The sequence below is a fragment of the Dendropsophus ebraccatus genome, chromosome 5 (assembly GCF_027789765.1).
Source record: "Dendropsophus ebraccatus isolate aDenEbr1 chromosome 5, aDenEbr1.pat, whole genome shotgun sequence".
In the NCBI taxonomy this organism is placed as follows: domain Eukaryota; kingdom Metazoa; phylum Chordata; class Amphibia; order Anura; family Hylidae; genus Dendropsophus; species Dendropsophus ebraccatus.
Genome location: NC_091458.1, coordinates 147,531,496 through 147,553,044, shown reverse-complemented (window position 1 = coordinate 147,553,044; position 21,549 = coordinate 147,531,496). Strand labels below are relative to the sequence as shown.

The 21,549-nt window shown below is 44.3% G+C and overlaps 1 protein-coding gene and 1 long non-coding RNA gene across 2 annotated transcripts in view; one reads left to right on the top strand and one right to left on the bottom strand.

The window, feature by feature from the left end:
* Positions 1 to 219: 219 nt before the first annotated feature.
* On the bottom strand, positions 220 to 16,627 carry MECR (mitochondrial trans-2-enoyl-CoA reductase). The gene is made up of 10 exons (XM_069971573.1): positions 16,335 to 16,627; positions 14,922 to 15,019; positions 9,885 to 10,016; positions 7,188 to 7,331; positions 6,997 to 7,099; positions 6,070 to 6,172; positions 5,915 to 5,988; positions 5,149 to 5,209; positions 2,565 to 2,637; positions 220 to 877 (listed from the first exon to the last, which is right to left on the bottom strand). The coding sequence occupies exons 1-10, from the start codon at positions 16,550 to 16,552 to the stop codon at positions 714 to 716; spliced, it is 1,170 nt and encodes a 389-aa protein (XP_069827674.1). The 5' UTR covers positions 16,553 to 16,627; the 3' UTR covers positions 220 to 713.
* The window catches only part of LOC138793187 (uncharacterized), a 15,739-nt gene continuing 10,467 nt past the window's right edge, over positions 16,278 to 21,549 (top strand). Inside the window, exon 1 of the long non-coding RNA XR_011363227.1 lies at positions 16,278 to 16,521. This is a non-coding gene — a long non-coding RNA (uncharacterized lncRNA). The remainder of the gene's footprint in view (positions 16,522 to 21,549) is intronic.

Below are 21,549 nucleotides of genomic sequence, written 5' to 3'. Positions count from 1 at the left end.
CCTTTCTATAGCCAGATACATAATGACTGTACCCTGGTACTGCGTATAGGTATGATCAGGGCTGGAAATAATTACATCAAATAATAAAATAAAAACATCACACATTGTTTTAGTTATGCTTTATTTACAGGTATATGCAATCTATGTCAACAGAGCTGCTTATTGTGCGAGTTTGTCATATTGCATATAGATGTAGGCATTGTGTTGTGTGTGTATATATATATATATATATATATATATATATATATATATATATAATGCCTTGCACATTGCACACAACATCTCAGCTGAGCAATGCTGTGTACAGTGTCCTCCCTGACATACATGAATAGACTGGACCTGGAGGTAATACGATACATAATATATATCAACCATATATATACCAACTGAAGGAAGTTTTGGATGTTCTAATGAAGCAATATATACAGAGAAGTAAAATACTGTCACATAGAGGCCATGTTCCCACTACGGGAATGGGCCGGCATTTATCGGGAACAGGCAGACGTCCATTGATAATGATCATTATTTGCAGCTGTCATTGTTAATAGACGGCTGCCTTTTCCCGATAAAATTTCGTCTAGAGAACATAGCCTTAATCTTATATTAGAGTTTAAATTTCACAGACTGTTTACAGACATAAAAATATATCTATAAATGTACACCTCTGGCAGGGTCTCGGTCAGACGACAAGTGCAAATAAATAAGTATCCCGATTACATAATCAGGATCTGTTTCCGGGAGAGGAATGGCGTCTGTGCATCTCGCAGTGCCTGGGAGAAATCTTCCAGGGGCCATTCAGTGCATGGGGGAGGAAGCAACCCCCCTCTGCGGATTAAGTCACAGAGGTCCCGAATCATCTTAGTAATTTCTTCACGATCTATAGAGAAATTCATGTTATAAGAAGTAGAGAAATAAAAATCTTTATGCAAAATAAATATAAAATAAACTATTTTGAAGTAAATCTTCACTTACGTAAACTACTGTCGTACGACTAAATGTACCATATTTTTTAATCTATAAGACAGTCTAGGCAGCCCGATAAGAGTCAGGCCGGCCTATATAAGCCCTATGCCTGCTCATTGAGAGAACTGTGCAGCCACTTATGGCACAGGCTTCTCCCTTTTGCTTGCTGAACACTCATCTGTGGGAGGCCAGAGAGGAAGCTGGATGCAATGAGCACATCACATCCAGCTTCCTACAAGTAAAGCTCCCATGCACTTATGAGAGATGAAGATACTGTTGGACCTTCAATGATATCACAGTCATGTGATTAGTCCCATGGTCGCAAGGAGCTTCAATTTTGGTACAGGTAGGGTAGAGATTTATCTGTGTTAAAATGCGTGTGTCCATCTATCAATCTCTATGAGTGTATATGTTAATGCAGCAGAGCTGTGCGTGCATGTGAAACTGAGCTTTATGTAAGAGTAGCTAAGCTGTGTATGTGTGGGTATAGTATGGTAGTGTTAGTGTCCCTGCCATCTTAAAAAAAAACACTGGTGTCAGTATCATCATTAGAACGAGCAGTAAGAAGAGAGCAGTCATGTGCCTTTCTCCCCAGAGCCGGATGTGCGCAGTATGCCAGCGTCCAATCTGTGCGCTAGTTTGGGTACGATCTAGCAATAACGTACAGCAAAGGAAATATTAATGAGAGACAATTATGCTGCGTTTACACGAAACGATAATTCCCCCGATCGTACAATTAACGATGTCTGAGTAACGATTTTTTTTTTCATAACGATCAGCGTTTAGACGGTACGATATATTGTACGGAAAATTCGTTTTGCGATCGCTTAAGCCTATGTCACACATTGGTTAAATCGGCGAATGACTGTTCACACGGAACGATCTGCGAATTTTTTGCGAACTATCAACCACGATTTGAGAACATGTCCAAAGATCAAAATGAACGATTTCTCGCTCGTCGTTTGCTCATTCGCTGCGTTTACACGTACGATTATCGTTCGAATTCTATTGTTATCGTGCAAATTCGCACGATAATCGTTCCGTGTAAACGCAGCATTAGTAATATCATTGTTGCTTGCAGTGTCTTTACAAGGCATAATTAATCATGCGTAGGGGCAGCACGAACGATCGCTGCATCATTTGTGCGGCCGCTAAAATGCACTGTTATTCGCTGCACATCCCCTGTTTAGATAGAGAGATGTGCGGCCAATAACAAGGACCACACAAAAGATTAAATCAGCTGACAAGCAGGTGTTTGCTCGCACATCGGGCTGATGGTTGGCCCTTTTACATGGTTGATTATCAGGTAAATGAGTGTTCCTAGGAATGCTCATTAATGATAATCTGCCTGTGTGAAAGTGTCACTGTCATCACAAAAATATTTTGACATGTGAGGTAGACATGTGAAAAGTTTTGATCTGTCCGGGTCTAAGTGTTCACACCCTGACTGGCTGCGAGAATGATCCGGGAGAAGCCACGGCTCTATGTCACGTGATAAGACGACCTCATAATGGAAGCCTTTGAGGCACGTCTTTTGACACATTTCCTTTAAGGGCTTATGTGAGGTAACGTTGAGCATTGAGTGATGCATGGATACTCACTGTTATAGCGGTCCTTTTTCCACTGAGTTACCCAGAAACCACAGAGCTTCACATTTTTAAATATTAGAGCACTCTGAAATAAATGAAAACGGGAAAAACTGTAAAAAAAAGTGTCAACGCATTTAACAACTTTCATCTGAACTCTGTAACACATAGAAGTTTGAGTATACCAAATAAGCCAGCACACTATTCTAACAACAGGTGCTATGTCCATTGACTTATCGAGACAACCCCTGCCTGCAGATCAATAGTAGACTACAGTTTTCTGCCAATGGTCCCAGCAATTTACAGACATTGCATGTAGGCATCTGTTTAAAATTAAAGGGGGAACTCTGGCGATTTTTCCCCCTTTAAATCAACTGGTTTCAGAAAGTTATAGATTAGTAATTTACTTATATTTAAAAATCTCAAGTCTTCCAGTACTTATCAGCTGCGGTATGTCCTGAAGGAAGTGGTGTATTCTTTCCAGTCTGAAACAGTGCTCTCTGCTGCCACCTCTGTCCATGACAGGAACTGTCCAGAGCAGAAGAGGTTTTCTATGGGGATTTGCTACTACTGCTCTGGACAGTTCCTGACATGGACAGAGGGGGAAGCAGAGAGCGCTGTGTCAGACTGGAAAGAATGAATTGGAAGAAGTCATCTACATACTAACCGAAATCCCATGTATTCCAAGTACAGATTGGATAGTGGGCCATAGCTTCGCAGGTATGTACACTGGCACTGGGCAATAGACACATGTTCTAAGAAAAAAATTATAAGAACTGCTGTAATGGGTTAAGGGGCCTCTTGGCTCTCCCCGTTGATCTTTTGTTGCAGTGAGAAATATGCCGCTACCAAAGATATCAGGCGGCAGCTTATTGCTTTCTCCCTCGAAATAATCACGTGGCTGAGTCTACATGTTTATAATGCAGCCGAGAGGATTGCCTGATGGCTACACAAGAGGTGATACATAGAAAGACGTCTCTCTGTGACATCTACTCGTACTCAATGTGCCGCCATAATGTGCTCATTCACATGACTATGATCCAGTAAAAGAGAAGGATTAATGATTTATCCAACAGAATATCAGGGCTTCTCTGCGTGGGAAGAACAGATGGGAACAGGCAAAGTATAATAAATCACCGGGCAGGTTCACTGATCAAATGAACAGCGGCTTCATGCTCCATTACAAAAAATGTGGAGATGTGGAGATTACCCAGGTGACCACCAAGTGGTATGTATGCTCGGAGCCCATGTCTAGGCCTGAACCTTGATTAGTGTCCTCCTTTAAATTACAGATTAGACAATATTATCCCTAACAGCGCTGTATGCAGGATGACCAAGAGCTGACCGCAGTCATACAGACTAGCTCCTTCTATGGACTTTCCTGGGAACAACCCACTGGGCTTTTACCGTGCTGGGAAACAACTCACTGGGTTTTTACCATGCTGGGAAAAAATCCTCTGGGCTTTAATAGTGCTAGGGAACAACCCTCTGGGCTTTTACCGTGCTGAGGAACAACCCTCTTGGCTTTTATTGTGTCGAGGAACAACCCTCTGGGCTTTTACAATGCTGGGAAACAACCCTCTGGGCTTTTACAATGCTGGGAAACAACCCTCTGGGCTTTTACAATGCTGGGAAACAACCCTCTGGGCTTTTACAATGCTGGGAAACAACCCTCTGGGCTTTTACCATGCTGGAGAACAACCCTCTGGACTTTTACCATGCTGGAGAACAACCCTCTGGACTTTTACCATGCTGGAGAACAACCCTCTGGACTTTTACCATGCTGGAGAACAACCCTCTGGACTTTTATCATGCTGGAGAACAACCCTCTGGACTTTTATCATGCTGGAGAACAACCCTCTGGACTTTTGCCCTGTTGGGGAACAACCCACTGGGCTTTTACTGTATTGGGGAACAACCCTCCTGTCTTTTGAGCCTCATTTATATATTACCAAAATGACAGATATCTCGATGCTGAAAATCTGGAAATGTTGAAGATACAACAGGTATGTCTGAATCCTGATGAGACCCCCTATCTAACCATGGGCTTATTTAGCTGCTGAAATGTCTGTTTTAACTCCTTCCCCATCACACATTACACAAGTAATTTTTTTCCATGATCACCTCGCAAGCTGTGTAATTTTTTTATTTTCATTTTATTTTTTTACTTCTCCATCGACATAGGCAAATGATTTTTTTGCAGGGCAAGTCGTTGTTATTGGTACTTTTTTTGGAATATGCATGGCTTTACAGAGATTAACAAAATATAGCTACAGCAATCCAAGTGTTTTTTTTTCTTCTTCCTTTTACCACGTTCCCGATAAAAAATAAAGAATACCATAATGTTATGGACATGGCGATACTGAGTATGTGTTTGTTTGTTTTTGTTTTTTTTGAAGAAGGAAGGGTAAAGGGAAATTATTGATTATTATATGTGGTAATTTTTCTCAAAATTTAATTTTATGTACTATTTTATGGACCTAAAAAGCAGCGGCCTAGAATAAGGTCCCTTAATGACCACAATGAAAAGGCGTATAGGCAGTCGAGCTCTAAAATTTAACATTTCACACCTTGATACAATCCTGTAGAGGAAACTCACCACTGGGATAGTAACTGGCTGCTTAGCCATTCCTCCATAGGTCACCATTGTGCCACCATAACTAAAAAGCAAATAATATTTATGACATTCATGATCATTAAGACGTTACAGTGTACAAAACAAACTAGCAGTCCCTACTAAAATAAAGGAAAATAAAGAAAGACCCTTTCTAAACTACAGAAAGCTACTTATAGCTCACCTATACAGATTTTTCATGTCTGTTTGTGCTTAAAGGGGTACTCCAGCAATAGTTTTTTTTTTATTTCAAATCAACTGGTGTCAGAAAGTTATACAGATTTGTAATTTACTTCTATCTAAAAATCTGTGTGTGTATTCTTTACAGTCTGACACAGTGCTCTCTGCTGCCACCTCTGTCCAGAGCAGGAGATTTTTTCTTTTTTTTTTTTAATATATTTTTCATAGCACCACCACTCCTGGTTTTGTATGGGGATTTGCTGCTGCTCTTGACAATTGGCAGAGGTGTCAGACTGGAAAGAATACACCACTTCCTGCAGGGCATACAGCAGCTGATAAGTAATGGAAGACTACAGATTTTTAAATATAAGTAACTTACAAATCTATATAACTTTCTGACACCAGTTTGAAAGAAAAAAACATTTAGATGGAGTGCCCCTTTAAAACAGACCAGTCTATAAAACATGGCTAATTATTGTATGGTAATTTTTTACATAGTACATACAAAAGGTATAATTACAACCATGCTCTGACACTATAGTATTCCAGTGAAGGAGCTGAAATGACTTACTCCAAATGACGCAACATTTCAGTCGTGCTTTTCCCACCAACACAGTTTAATGCCAATCGTGGGCGGGGGCAGTTCTGTAAGAGAGAGAGCTCAATGACTAAGAGCGTCCGAGTAGGTGGAAGTAACGAGAATAAATAAAAAAAGATTTATTTTACCTTAAACAGATCTTTCATTTCTGGCTTGCGCAGTTGTTCTTCTGTGATCACATGGTCAGCCCCTAAATCCCGAAGTCTATCCACCAAGCTTTTTAGATCTGACCTGTAAATACATATTTCAGTTTTTTTTTAAAGAGATACTCCGGCACTTTCCAATACACTGATATCAGAAAGTTATATAGATTTGTAATTTACTTCTATTTAAAAATCTCAAGTCTTCCAGTGCTTATCAGCTGCTGTATGCCCTGCAGGAAGTGGTGTATTCTTTCCAGTCTGAGGCTATGTTCAAACTACGTATATTTTCGTAAAACTACGGCCGTTGTTTCACATTGCAACAATGGTCGTGATTATTACGAATATATACGTTACATTTCCGTCTATGGGATCCCGGCCAGAGCGTATACACATAATTTACGCTCCGGCCCGGTTCCCTAGCGGCGCCGCAAACATCTGACTCTCTCCGGCCGCACGCTCCATAGTGTGCAGTGGGGAGTTCTGATGCGAACGCACAAGGGTGCGCCACATCAGAACTCTGTGGCGCTAAAGATCTTCGTACCGGCCGGGATGATCATTTCTGAGAGCGGCCGTTCCGTGACCCGACCAGTCTCTTATGTAGTGTCAACATAGCCTGACACAGTGCTCTCTGCTGCCATCTCTGTCCATGTCAGGAACTGTCCAGAACAGGAGAGGTTTTCTATGGGGATTTGCTACTGCTCTTGACAGTTCCTGACATGGAAGAATACACTACTTCCTGCAGGACATACAGCAGCTGATAAGTACTAGAAGACTGGAGATTTCTAACTAGACGTAAATTACAAATCTATATAACTTTCTGACACTATTTGATTTGAAAGTAGCCCTTTTACTCATCATCTACAGTAAGTTTACATTTATTTTTTAAAAACGACTGATATTTTATATACGCACCTGTCTCGTACAACGTTAATGGTCGTAATACCCAACGATGCTGCAAGCTGTATAACAGCCTGCCCTACACTGCTGTTGCTGGCATTCTGGATTACAGAGTCCCCTGTGAAGAACGACAAACGATGGATGAATGGCAAAAAGCATTATACAACCTATAGGGGTTGTTCTCCCCATATGACATTACTACTCACCTGGCCGAAGGGTTTCGTAATCAGAGAGCAGTCTGTATGCAGTACAGGGGTTAACGCTTAAAGTGGCAGCGCCCACTATAGATATGTCACTGGGGACTCGCACTAGGGCTTCCTCGCTGAATAAGCCCTCCGTTCGCCATGTGCCTGCGGATCAAATGTGAACAATATTATTTGGTAAAATCCTGGGTTTTTTTTTTTGTACAATTTCATAGCAAATAAAAATGAATGAAAAAAAAAAATGGAAGAATGATAAAAAAACAACTAAATAAAAAAAGACTAAAATGTGCAGCAAGACATGACTGAAGTCCAGTATAACAGGCCTTGTAACTGAGTCCTGCGTCTAGCGTCTGCAGTATATAGGTATGGGGGTGTCTGACACTCGCATGCAATAAACGTTGGTTACGGTACTGAGTTCCAATGACGCGACGGCCATGAAATTCTCGCTTCCATTTCATGGCCTCTGGCTCATTGGATACAATGTGTAGAAATAGGTCAATCCAAGGCATGCCCTTCCTGAGGTATTACTGTGATGTCAATGGGGCTTACCTGAGTGACAGAAGGGACACTTAGATGGAGATCTACAGATCTAGGGGTGACCAGGTGGGCGGACTGAAGGTAGAAACAGCAGGTCTTAATTATTATAACAGCCTTCCTACCTATACACACCTACCTCTCTATTGGAGTAGTACCCATAATGTCCGCCTGCTTCTGTAAGAGCCCAATTACTGACCAATCAGAACAAGGGTTTTTTTTCAGGTTTTAGGTTACTACAATCTCCTACAATTTACGAATATATTTTCTGTTTCAATTCCTCTCCAGTTTTAAAGGGGTACTCCGACAAGTTTTTTTTTTCTTTCAAATCAATTGGTGTCAGATAGTTATATAGATATGTAATTTACTTCTAATTAAAAATCTCCAGTCTTCCAATACTTATCGGCTGCCATTTGTCCTGCGAAATCCATTGCGTATCCAGTGTCATTCAACTCTTTTGACAATACATACTCGCAGCGGGATTGACAGCCTGACCGTAAAACTGACAGCGGCTGGAGCATACTGACAGCGGCACCCATCCTCCTGCACAGACTGATCATGCAGACTCCCCTCCGCTGTGCTGCTGCCGGGCACGGTTCTCTCCTCACGGCACTCGCTGCTGCACACACCGCTCCAGCTTGCTTCAGGGGGGGGGGGGGCATGAGGAGAGAGCCGTGCCCAGCAGAGGGGAGCCTGCACAATCTGTCTGTGCAAGACGATGGGTACCACTATCAGTACGCTTCAGCCGCTGTCAGTGTTACGGTCAGGCCACTGGGGGGTTAATTTACATACTCGCAGCGGGGTGTCATGACACTGGATGAATGACACTGGATCCGCAGCTGATTTCGCTCTGAATTCGCAGCGTGAAATCCACTACGGATCCGGTAGGTGGGAAGGCACCCTTAAAGAAAATCTGTCACTAGGTTTATGTGGCCTCAGGGCAGCATAAACTAGTGACAGAAATGCTGAACAGATCAGTGTATTACTTCTATCATTTTGTTCAGTCGTTCTCCTAATATGCAGGAGAATGGGATTCTTGACAAACGCCTTCCCCCACCCTCCAGCTGCTGATTGACAGCTGACTGGCTATACACAGCACGGAAACCAATAAGATAACCAATCAGCAGTTGGTGGGCGGAGTTTTTGCTTCTCATGAATATCCAGGACTAATGGAGAGGACTACTTATTGTCCATGTTATTCAGGAGGATCTCTCTGAATCAGCTGATCCAGCATTCTGTTCAGCTTCTCTGTCACTAGTTTATGCTACCCTGAGATAGGACCATAAACCTACTGACAGAGTCACGACTCGGGAGCAAATGCCTGTCCTGGCTGATAGACAGCCCACTGAGCCAATCAGGGAGTGAAGCGGCGTCACATTCCAGTCACTGACTGTCCATCAGCCGCGTTGTGAGGTGTCAGTGCCAGAGATCCTAGAGCCCAATGGAGCCCCCGGTCCAGCCGCTCACTGCGGGCACGGGGAGAGGTCAGTGCCTAATTGTGATCAAATCCACCCCCCCGCGCCCCTGTTGGCTGCCAAATTTTAAAAATGGCCGGACTTCTCCTTTAAACGGATACGTTAAACAGACTGCAAAAACGCTGTGTCGACCTAGTCATTCAATGGCAGGACTCCACTACAGCCACTAATCTGATCAGGCAAGTGTATATGATGATCCTGAACACAGGATAGAACTCTGTGACAGAAACAGGGCAGGGGAGTAGGTATTTATAGGGGTTTTCTTTTTTTTTTAAGTTCACCATCTCCATAAACCTATTCAGAAAAAAAATGACACCACAGTGCCCCTTTTGAATAGCATTTTAGAGGTAATAAAGACATAAGGGGAAATGTATCATTCAGTCTAATGACAGCATGATTTTTTTTCTGTTTCTTTTATTGCAGGGTACTTTTATTGCAGGGTACTTTTATTGCAGGGTACTTTTGTGTGGCATCTATCTATTGTGCACAAAAACCTTTGCGAATCTGTCCAATTATTATCACTTGCACAAAAACTCAAACTCAAACTCAAAAATTGCAGACAACGAATAATCATCCGGTTGATCAATCATTAATACCACTACGTCAGAAAAAGTATATTCACCCAAAAAAAGACACAAAAGCCATGATAAATCTGGAGCATAGACTTTTGTTATTCCTTCTTCTCACCTACCTAGACCAGCATCCACAGGAATCACCCAATCACCAGGCCGAACCGAAGACACATGGTTCCCAACCTCAACCACCACACCTACTCCTTCGTTTCCCCCTACCGTCGGAAGCTGGGGCAGCAGCGCATAGGTTCCTGCAAAAGACAAAACTTTAGGCTCATACATACATAGATTTACGTAACAGGCATGACTCTCTGTAAATATAGGAAACAATAAGACCCTCTTCACACGTCCGTGGCCGTTCTTACAGTCAGGAAGCACAGATCAAGAAGCCTTTTCAGAGGTTTCAGTAAACCATTAATGTTTCATAAAAACAGAGGAGGACAGAAAAAAAACACCAGCTGCAGCTGTTCCTTCCTCTGGCTTCTTCCTCAGTCTTCAGGCTTTGCGAGTGCATGAGGTCACTTGTGCGCCGCAACGCAGGGGGGAATAAGAGCGGCCTCTTGTGGCCGGAGGTATAATGCTGTCTCCAGCCAGAGGGTTTACAGGTTTAGGCTAGGTTCACACTATGTAACTGTGCGGCTGTATTTTTTATGCGGCTGTAAATGTGCGGATGAAACTACGGCCGTGGGAAAAAATAGACATGCGGCTGAAAACATACGGTCATTTACTTGGAAATCTGGTTCAACTAAAAATAACAAATAAAATCTTAAGAAAGTGATGCAAACACCTCTGGATGCATCTGGGAAAGCAGGGAAACAGTTTACATGAATTGCTATTACCGGGGTTTGCGATCCTCTGCAGTATGCCGATGCCGATGCCTCTCATGTTTAATATATTGAATTAATAAAACACATTTTCGTTGTAATAAAGTCCCTTTCATTGTTCAATAATTTAATTTAAACGATTCCATCATTTTGCAATTAAATATACTGTTAAAATAAATATCTATATAAATAAATGTATATTTATTTTTTGACAGTATATTTAATTGCACAATGATGGATTCGTTAGAATTAAATTATTGAACAACGAAACTGATTTTATTTCAACGAAAATGTGTTTTATTAATTAAATATTAATTAGTACAGGAAGCTCCATAAGCCGTTAATTCATATTGCCGGCAATAGAGCATTCTGTACTAATCATCACTTTACTTTAATTAAAACATCAAATGTTTCTTCTAATTATGTTATCACAATAGCATTATTAGAAGAAACATTTAGAATTATATGTGCGCTCAGCTGATTGGCTGATCGGCTCAGCGCACATATAATTGACTTCATTGTGCTGCGGACCAGCGAAGAGGACACATCGGGGTGAGTATAGAGCTCTCCCCACCCCCTCCCCAGCACTGCACCCCTCCCAGCAAGGAAGGGGGGTCAGTTAACCCCTTCCTTGCTGGGATGGGTGCAGTCTGACATCAGTCTGGCCCCCAAGGGGTTAAGGGGGATGCAATACATCCTCCCTTAACCCCTTGGGGGCCAGACTGTAAGCAGCGATCTGTAAAGATGTTGCATACTGTAAGGAGCACAACACCGCTCACAATGATGGGTGTTGTGCTCCTATTTGTGTGTTTTTTGTGTGTTTCTCCCTTTTTGTTTTTCAGATATCGGTATCCTGGGGATTACGTCGGATTCGGTGGACTACGTCGATGACCAGCGGTTGTTTGTTGTTTTTTTTTTATAAAATGGTCAATGAGGGGTGTGGGGGTGTTTTTATTTGAATAAAAAAAATTTTAACTTGTGTCTTGTCTTTATTTCTTTACTTTATAGACTTAGTAGTGGAAGCCGTCTAATAGACGGAATCCATTACTAAGTTGGGGCCTAGTGTTAGCCGGTATAAAATGGCTAACGCTAACCCCCTATTATTACCCCAGTACCCAATGCCACCAGGGGTACTGGGAAGAGCCGGGTGCCAGTGGTCCCGGAGCATCAAAATTGGCGCTCCTGGATCGGGCGGCAGCAGGCTGGTAAGATTTAGGCTGGGGAGGGCCTAAACCAATGGCTCTTCCCACCCTGGTGTTACCAGGCTGCTGTCGTTTGGTTTTTAACCCAGCTGGTTATAAAAATAGGGGGGACCCTATGCGGGGTTTATTTTTAAATAAATAATTTAAAAAAAACGCATAGGGTCCCCCCTATTTTTATAACCAGACGTGTTAAAAACTAAACGACAGCAGCCTGGTAACACCAGGGTGGGAAGAGCCATTGGTTTAGGCCCTCCCCAGCCTAAATCTTACCAGCCTGCTGCCGCCCGGACCAGGAGCGCCAATTTTGACGCTCCAGGACCACTGGCACCCGTCTCTTCCCAGTACCCCTGGTGGCATTGGGTACTGGGGTAATAATAGGGGGGTAGTGTTAGCCATTTTATACCGGCTAACACTAGGCCCCAACTTAGTAATGGATTCCGTCTATTAGACGGCTTCCACTACTAAGTCTATAAAGTAAAGAAATAAAGACAAGACACAAGTTAAAAAAATTTTTTATTCAAATAAAAACACCCCCACACCCCTCATTGACCATTTTATTAAAAAAAAAAAAAAAAAAAAAAAAAAAACAACAACCGCTGGTCATAGACGTAGTCCACCGAATCCGACGTAATCCCCAGGATACCGATATCTGAAAAACAAAAAGGGAGAAACACACAAAAAACACACAAACAGGAGCACAACACCCATCATTGTGAGCGGTGTTGTGCTCCTTACAGTATGCAGCATCTTTACAGATCGCTGCTTACAGTCTGGCCCCCAAGGGGTTAAGGGAGGATGTATTGTATCCCCCTTAACCCCTTGGGGGCCAGACTGATGTCAGACTGCACCCATCCCAGCAAGGAAGGGGTTAAGTGACCCCCCTTCCTTGCTGGGAGGGGTGCAGTGCAGGGGAGGGGGTGGGGAGATCTGTATACTCACCCCGATGTGTCCTCTTCGCTGGTCCGCAGCACAATGAAGTCACTGTGCTGCGGACCCGCTAATTATATGTGCGCTCAGCCGATCAGCCAATCAGCTGAGCGCACATATAATTCTAAATGTTTCTTCTAATAATGCTATTGTGATAACATAATTAGAAGAAACATTTGATGTTTTAATTACAGTAAAGTGATGATTAGTACAGAATGCGCTATTGCCGGCAATATGAATTAACGGCTTATGGAGCTTCCTGTACTAATTAATATTTAATTAATAAAACACATTTTCATTGAAATAAAATCAGTTTCGTTGTTCAATAATTTAATTCTAACGAATCCATCATTGTGCAATTAAATATACTGTCAAAAAATAAATATATATATAAATATACATTTATTTATATATATATTTATTATAACAGTATATTTAATTGCAAAATGATGGATTCGTTAGAATTAGATTATTGAACAACGAAAGGGACTTTATTACAAAGAAAATGTGTTTTATTAATTTAATATATTAACTATTAGAGGCATCGGCATTCGGCATCATTGCCGGCTATTTTTGAAGTACTCCGTACGGACCGCCTGTCAATCGACGGCCGCATGTCCAGCCGCAAACAATGGTCTTGTTCATTTTTTACGGGTCCGTTTACGATAGGGCCGTAGATTCATACATAGTGTGCACTGTGCAGCCATATATCGTATACTTTCCAGCGTACGCATGAACCACCAAAAATACCGCCGCACAATTACAGCCGCACAGTTACATAGTGTGAACCTAGCCTTAGGAGCCAATGACACTGCCCTATTAAGGTCACTGGTTTATAGGTCTGCACTATGAATATTACTGGTTTATAGGTCTGCACTATGGATATCACTGGTTTATAGGTCTGCACTATGGATGTAACTAGTTTATAGGTCTGCACTATGAATGTAACTAGTTTATAGGTCTGGACTATGGATATTACTGGTTTATAGGTCTGCACTACGGATATCACTGGTTTATAGGTCTGCACTATGGATGTAACTAGTTTATAGGTCTGCACTATGGACATCACTGGTTTATAGGTCTGCACTATGGATGTAACTAGTTTATAGGTCTGCACTATGGATGTAACTAGTTTATAGGTCTGCACTATGGACATCACTGGTTTATAGGTCTGCACTATGGATGTAACTAGTTTATAGGTCTGCACTATGGATGTCACTGGTTTATAGGTCTGCACTATGGATGTAACTAGTTTATAGGTCTGCACTATGGATGTCACTGGTTTATAGGTCTGCACTATGGACATCACTGGTTTATAGGTCTGCACTATGGATATCACTGGTTTATAGGTCTGCACTATGGATATCACTGGTTTATAGGTCTGCACTATGGATATTACTGGTTTATAGGTCTGCACTATGGATATTACTGGTTTATAGGTCTGCACTATGGATATCACTGGTTTATAGGTCTGCACTATGGATATCACTGGTTTATAGGTCTGCACTATGGATATCACTGGTTTATAGGTCTGCACTATGGATATCACTGGTTTATAGGTCTGCACTATGGATATTACTGGTTTATAGGTCTGCACTATGGATATTACTGGTTTATAGGTCTGCACTATGGATGTCACTGGTTTATAGGTCTGCACTATGGATGTCACTGGTTTATAGGTCTGCACTATGGATGTCACTGGTTTATAGGTCTGCACTATGGATGTCACTGGTTTATAGGTCTGCACTATGGATGTCACTGGTTTATAGGTCTGCACTATGAATGTCACTGGTTTATAGGTCTGCACTATGGATGTCACTGGTTTATAGGTCTGCACTATGGATGTCACTGGTTTATAGGTCTGCACTATGGATGTCACTGGTTTATAGGTCTGCACTATGGATGTCACTGGTTTATAGGTCTACACTATGGATGTCACTGGTTTATAGGTCTGCACTATGGATGTCACTGGTTTATAGGTCTGCACTATGGATGTCACTGGTTTATAGGTCTGCACTATGGATGTCACTGGTTTATAGGTCTGCACTATGGATGTTGCTGATCGGTGCTCATACACAGCTGCATATTGTGACATATGACCCTTGGGGATCTGGCAGATCTACAAACAATAGCCTGAAAACAGATCTCTATACACACAAGTCACATTTCCCTAAATAAACATTAAACGTATAATACATCTCACCTTGAACCATGTTGAGGTCTGAAGGATTTATGGGGGCGGCCAACATTTTAACTCGCACTTCATAGTCAGTTGGAGAAGGGACTTCTATATTCTTCAGACTAAAGGGAACAGAAACAATGTTACACCAGCAGATTCATTCACATGTACTGCTGCAGATTTTCAGTCCGTATTACAGCTGTCAATCACTTATTTATTAGAAGGGGTCGGCTGACACAATGAGGGTAGTAGCCCCGCACCCAGGGCACCACTTACCAAATAAACTACAAAGTTCCTGAAAATGGCGCTGGGGATCAAGCTGATCTGGAAGGTCACAGCAGGTAGGTAGCAATGTTTCATTGTTACCCCTGCCTGAGCTGGTATGTCACAATTGTGTAGCACTGGGTAATCCCTTTAAGAATGACTTGTGTGACTGGTACTGCTGCCCTCCCCTCCTCAGCTCCTGAGCAGGAATGGCAGCACATATGACTAGTTGACTGGTGGCTTTGGGTCCAATGACATACACTATCCTATTGATAGCACATGAGTGAGTGGCCCTAGCCTGGATAGTATATGGGTCAGTGGTCCTGGCCTGGATAGTATATGGGTCAGTGACCCCGGCATGGATAGTATATGGGTCAGTGACCCCGGCATGGATAGTATATGGGTCAGTGACCTTGGCTTTGATGGTATATGGGTCAGGTGTCCTGTCCTGGATAGTATATGGGTCAGTGACCCCGGCCTGCATAGTATATGGGTCAGTGACCTTGGCTTTGATGGTATATGGGTCAGTGGTCCCGGCATGGATAGTATATGGGTCAGTGACCCCGGCATGCATAGTATATGGGTCAGTGACCCCGGCCTGGATAGTATATGGGTCAGTGACCCCGGCATGGATAGTATATGGGTCAGTGACCCCGGCCTGCATAGTATATGGGTCAGTGACCCCGGCCTGGATAGTATATGGGTCAGTGACCCCGGCATGGATAGTATTTGGGTCAGTGGTCCTGGCCTGGATAGTATATGGGTCAGTGACCCCGGCATGGATAGTATATGGGTCAGTGACCCCGGCATGCATAGTATATGGGTCAGTGACCCCGGCATGCATAGTATATGGGTCAGTGACCCCGGCATGGATAGTATATGGGTCAGTGGTCCTGGCCTGCATAGTATATGGGTCAGTGGTCCTGGCCTGGACTTTGCACAACCTTCATAGGATTTACATGGATGCTGAGAGCAGGTTCCATCCACCAATCACATAGTGAGACTCCTTCCATACATGACCCCCTCCTCCCTGCCTGGCACATCCCCTATATACAGCAGCTGCACAGACATATAGGTAGTGTGGACACGCCCCTTCTTCCCAGCAGTCACCGGGACATCACGTTCCTCCCGTGTGTCCTTCCTCCCATGATGCCGTGCTGCTCTGCCTCTTACCGTAACACCTGTGAGGGCTCTCCGTGCTTCTCGTACACCAGTCCCCGGGGTGCAGCCGTGCTCAGATGCCGCCGAATCACGTTCCATACCGGCCACATGTCTCCGTCCTTCGGGTAGTGATCCGTGACGTCTGCGCCTCTCCCACCGCCCAGCGCGTCAGGCACCTTGTGACCACGCCCACTGCTGAGTAAGCGGCGTCCTGGCGGCAGCGGCGGCATAAAGGGCCAGGCACGTCCGGCACGATCCCCCCACAGGCCTGGTGTACAGCCCTGGTACTGCCTGGTATACAGCCCTGGTACTTCCTGGTATACAGCCCTGGTACTGCCTGGTATACAGCCCTGGTACTGCCTGGTATACAGCCCTGGCACTGCCTGGTATACAGCCCTGGTACAGCCTGGTATACAGCCCTGGTACTGCCTGGTATACAGCCCTGGTACTGCCTGGTATACAGCCCTGGTACTGCCTGGTGTACAGCCCTGGTACTGCCTGGTATACAGCCCTGGTACTGCCTGGTGTACAGCCCTGGTACTGCCTGGTATACAGCCCTGGTATACAGCCCTGGTACTGCCTGGTATACAGCCCTGGTACTTCCTGGTATACAGCCCTGGTACTTCCTGGTATACAGCCCTGGTACTTCCTGGTATACAGCCCTGGTGTACAACCCTGGTACTGCCTGGTATACAGCCCTGGCACTGCCTGGTATACAGCCTGGTATACAGCCCTGGCACTGCCTGGTGTACACCCTGGTACTGCCTGGTATACAGCCCTGGTACTGCCTGGTGTACAGCCTGGTATACAGCCCTGGCACTGCCTGGTGTACAGCCTGGTATACAGCCCTGGTACAGCCTGGTATACAGCCCTGGTACTGCCTGGTGTACAACCCTGGTACTGCCTGGTGTACAGCCTGGTATACAGCCCTGGTACTGCCTGGTATACAGCCCTGGTACTGCCTGGTGTACAGCCCTGGTACTGCCTGGTGTACAGCCCTGGTACTGCCTGGTATACAGCCCTGGTACTGCCTGGTGTACAGCCCTGGTATACAGCCCTGGCACTGCCTGGTATACAGCCCTGGTACTGCCTGGTATACAGCCTGGTATACAGCCCTGGCACTGCCTGGTGTACAGCCCTGGTACTGCCTGGTGTACAGCCCTGGTACTGCCTGGTGTACAGCCCTGGTACTGCCTGGTATACAGCCCTGGTACTGCCTGGTGTACAGCCCTGGTATACAGCCCTGGCACTGCCTGGTATACAGCCCTGGTACTGCCTGGTATACAGCCCTGGTACTGCCTGGTGTACAGCCCTGGTATACAGCCCTGGCACTGCCTGGTATACAGCCCTGGTACTGCCTGGTATACAGCCCTGGTACTGCCTGGTGTACAGCCCTGGTACTGCCTGGTATACAGCCCTGGTACTGCCTGGTGTACAGCCCTGGTACTGCCTGGTATACAGCCCTGGTACTGCCTGGTATACAGCCCTGGTACTGCCTGGTGTACAGCCCTGGTACTGCCTGGTGTACAGCCCTGGTACTGCCTGGTGTACAGCCCTGGTACTGCCTGGTGTACAGCCTGGTATACAGCCCTGGTACTGCCTGGTATACAGCCCTGGTACTGCCTGGTGTACAGCCCTGGTATACAGCCCTGGTACTGCCTGGTATACAGCCCTGGTACTGCCTGGTATACAGCCCTGGTACTGCCTGGTGTACTACCTGGTATACAGCCCTGGTACTGCCTGGTGTACTGCCTGGTATACAGCCCTGGTACTGCCTGGTATACAGCCCTGGTACTGCCTGGTATACAGCCCTGGTACTGCCTGGTATACAGCCCTGGTACTGCCTGGTATACAGCCCTGGTATACAGCCCTGGTACTGCCTGGTATACAGCCCTGGTACTGCCTGGTATACAGCCCTGGTACTGCCTGGTATACAGCCCTGGTACTGCCTGGTGTACTGCCTGGTATACAGCCCTGGTACTGCCTGGTATACAGCCCTGGTACAGCCTGGTGACGAGGCTGAAGTTGGTTTCTTATTCGGGGCTGAAGTTGGTTTCTTATTCGGCAGTTTCTTATTCAGAGGATTTTTCTTTTTTCTGTTTTAGCTATTATTCTTACAGAAAATGTATAATATTCATACCCTACCGTAAGTGAGGGGCCCTGAGAGGACCGGTGATAAAAATGGCAAAAAAGACCCCACGGTTGGCATAAAAATGGGCATCAAAGTAAAACCACAAAATTATGATTTAAAAATAAAATTGACTTTGGGCCACTGATCTCACACTGATAATACACAGAGAGGGATGCCCCGCATCATACCCAAGAGAGACCAGCCTGGCCCAAAGTGGTTCTGGGTATAAAAACTGGCATCAAAGTGGGCAGATTGGCATTTTTCATGATTTGAATAAGTAACAGCTGTTTTCAAAGGGTTAAATGAGTTTGGGCCACTGATCTCACATTGATAATACACAGAGAGGGATGCCCTGTGGGTCCTTACCAGACTTTGGAGCAAATGCCAAACTTTACTGAAACGGTAATGAGGATTAAGGTAAAACACACCTTTATCCATGGCGTTTTTGGTGCAATAAGGAGCTATCAGCAGTTTAGATTAATCTAACTGGCTGACAGTTCCCCTTTAATAATGGTCATTATTTGCCCTTATTTTTACTTTGTTTAAACATAGCCTAAAGGGGTATTTCTGGAAAAATTGAAAAAAAAAGAACCAAAATTAACCCTTAACTAAAGAACTTATATATTCCTTGTTGGCTTTACTCGGAGATTGCTGGTCCAGTCACATGATGCAACCTTTCTTACAGTGATGTCCTACTTCCTTTCATCTTCTTGGGTATGGTGACGTCAGCACTTGGGGGCAAAGCCATCTCTCGTACCCAGAACGGCCTTCCTACACGTGCGCAGTGCGATCATTAGTATTGCAGCATGCATCTGCTAATCCCACTGGGTACAGGGACATCAATGCTCCCGTAATCAGGTTCTGCTGGCTACAAGGGCGGTCTTACTGGCTACAAAGGGGTCCTATATGGCTATTAGGGGACCCTGACATTGCAGGCAACACATAGGACAAATATATTTCAATGGCCCTGTTCACACATCTGTACAAGTGTTCAGGTCCACGTCCCGCGCTACAAAAAAAATAAAGGATAGATTATAGTGCGGACTTGCATTTGCAGCACGAATTATTGTCTTCTACATAGTGCTCCGTAAACTGCGTAGCACTGTTACTGCACATTCTTAGTGCGGTCCACCATTACAGGTCCGTATTCACTGGCTGAACTATGGATGTGTGAATGAGGCCTAACATAGCCTAAAGCAGACCTGTCAGCAGAAAACTTTGCTGCAGGTATTGTTATTATAGAAATGTATTCAGGGTTAGCCGAGAAATGTTTAATAAGAAGAGATGGGACAGCTAATTCTGGGATCCTGTTATGCTGACAAATGCCGCCTGAGTACTTTAGCCCTGTTTGCTTAAAGGGGTAATGCGGCGCTAAACATTTATTCACAAAATACCACACATTACAAAGTTATACAACTTTGTAATGTGTGTTATGTAAGTGAATGGCCCCCTTCCCCATGTTCCACCCCACCCACGCCACCCCCGGAAGTGTGGTGCATTATAGCCAATCACGGCTGAGCAGCTGATGACGTGGCAGAGGGGGGGGTGGCATGAGGGACAGCTGGAGCGGTTCGACCGGACTCCCGATGATGACGTCATTGTCAGAAGATGGCGGACGGGGGTCGACACGAATGCGGTGATTATAATGCACCACACTTCCGGGCCGGGGGGGGGGGGGGGGGGGGGGGTTGGGGGACACAGGAAGAGCAGGAAGAGTTGAGCAGATTGATATATATCTTTATTGGAAAACATTCAGTATAAGTTGTAATTTATTGATTGAAATCTCTGTTTCTGTTTCTGGCTAAAGAGTCCAGTCTATTGAGTGAAACCGCCCAGTGGACTCCTTATTACAGAATGAGCAGGGATTTTAATTATCGATTATACTAAAAAATTTTTACCTCAAAATATATATATATATATATATATATATATATATATATATCAATTTGCTGAGTTCTTCCTGCTCTATAACATGATTGTCATTGTCTTGAGGACAGGTTCCCTTTAATATTAAAAATGATTATATCCTATTGCTGGAAAAGGCATAGAGATAGAAAATCATGATTAATAGATTTTTTTTAGATATGGCATTATTTACACACATCTTTCTGCTGACAGATCCACTTTATGCCCCTCCTGCAAAACATTGATTTTGTTAGAGCAACACCAAGACACTTTAACCCTTAGACGACCCAGGGCGTATAGTTACGCCATGGAAGTCTGTCCCCAGACGACCTAGGGCGTAACTGTACGCCCTGGGTGTTTCTCACGCTATGAAGCGTGCTCCGGAGCGGAGCGCGCTTCATAGCAGGTGGGGGCCGGCTGCAGTGAGCAGCCGGGACCCCACCGGTAATGACACGCTGCAGCGATCGCGCTGCCGCGTGTCATTAACTCCTTAAACGCCGCGATCGCGGCGCGACCGCGGCGTTTAAGTGTAAGTGACAGGGGCAGTCACACTGCGGGGGTCCCGATCGGTAAAACGGGCCGCCGGAGCTCTCTCACCTGCCTCCGCGCGGTCCGATCGGCGCTCTGGTCACTGAGCCTGCACAGGCAGGCTCAATGAGCAGAGCGCCGATAACACTGATCAATGCTATGCCTATGGCATAGCATTCATCAGTGTAGAAATCAAAGTAGTGAATGTAAAAGTCCCCCAAAGGGACTTCAAAAGTGTAAAAAAAAAAAGTTAAAAACACTAACACACTACCCCCAAACCCCTCCCCCAATAAAAGTCTAAATCACCCCCCTTTCCCATTATATAAATAAAACATATAAAAATAAATAAATAGATAAACATATAATATACCGTAGCGTGCGTAATTGTCCGATCTATTAAAATATAACAAGCGTCATTGCGAACGGTAAACGGCGTACACGAAAAGAGGGAAAAAAGTGCGCGGATTACCGATTTTATGTTACATTATATATATAAAAAAATTAATAAAAAGTGATCAAAACGTCCGATCTTCACAAATATGGTATTAATAAAAACTAGAGATCATGGCGGAAAAAATGACACCCCATACAGCCCCGTAGGTGAAAAAATAAAACCGTTATAAGCATCACAATAGGCCCATTTTATTTATAATTAATTGCCAA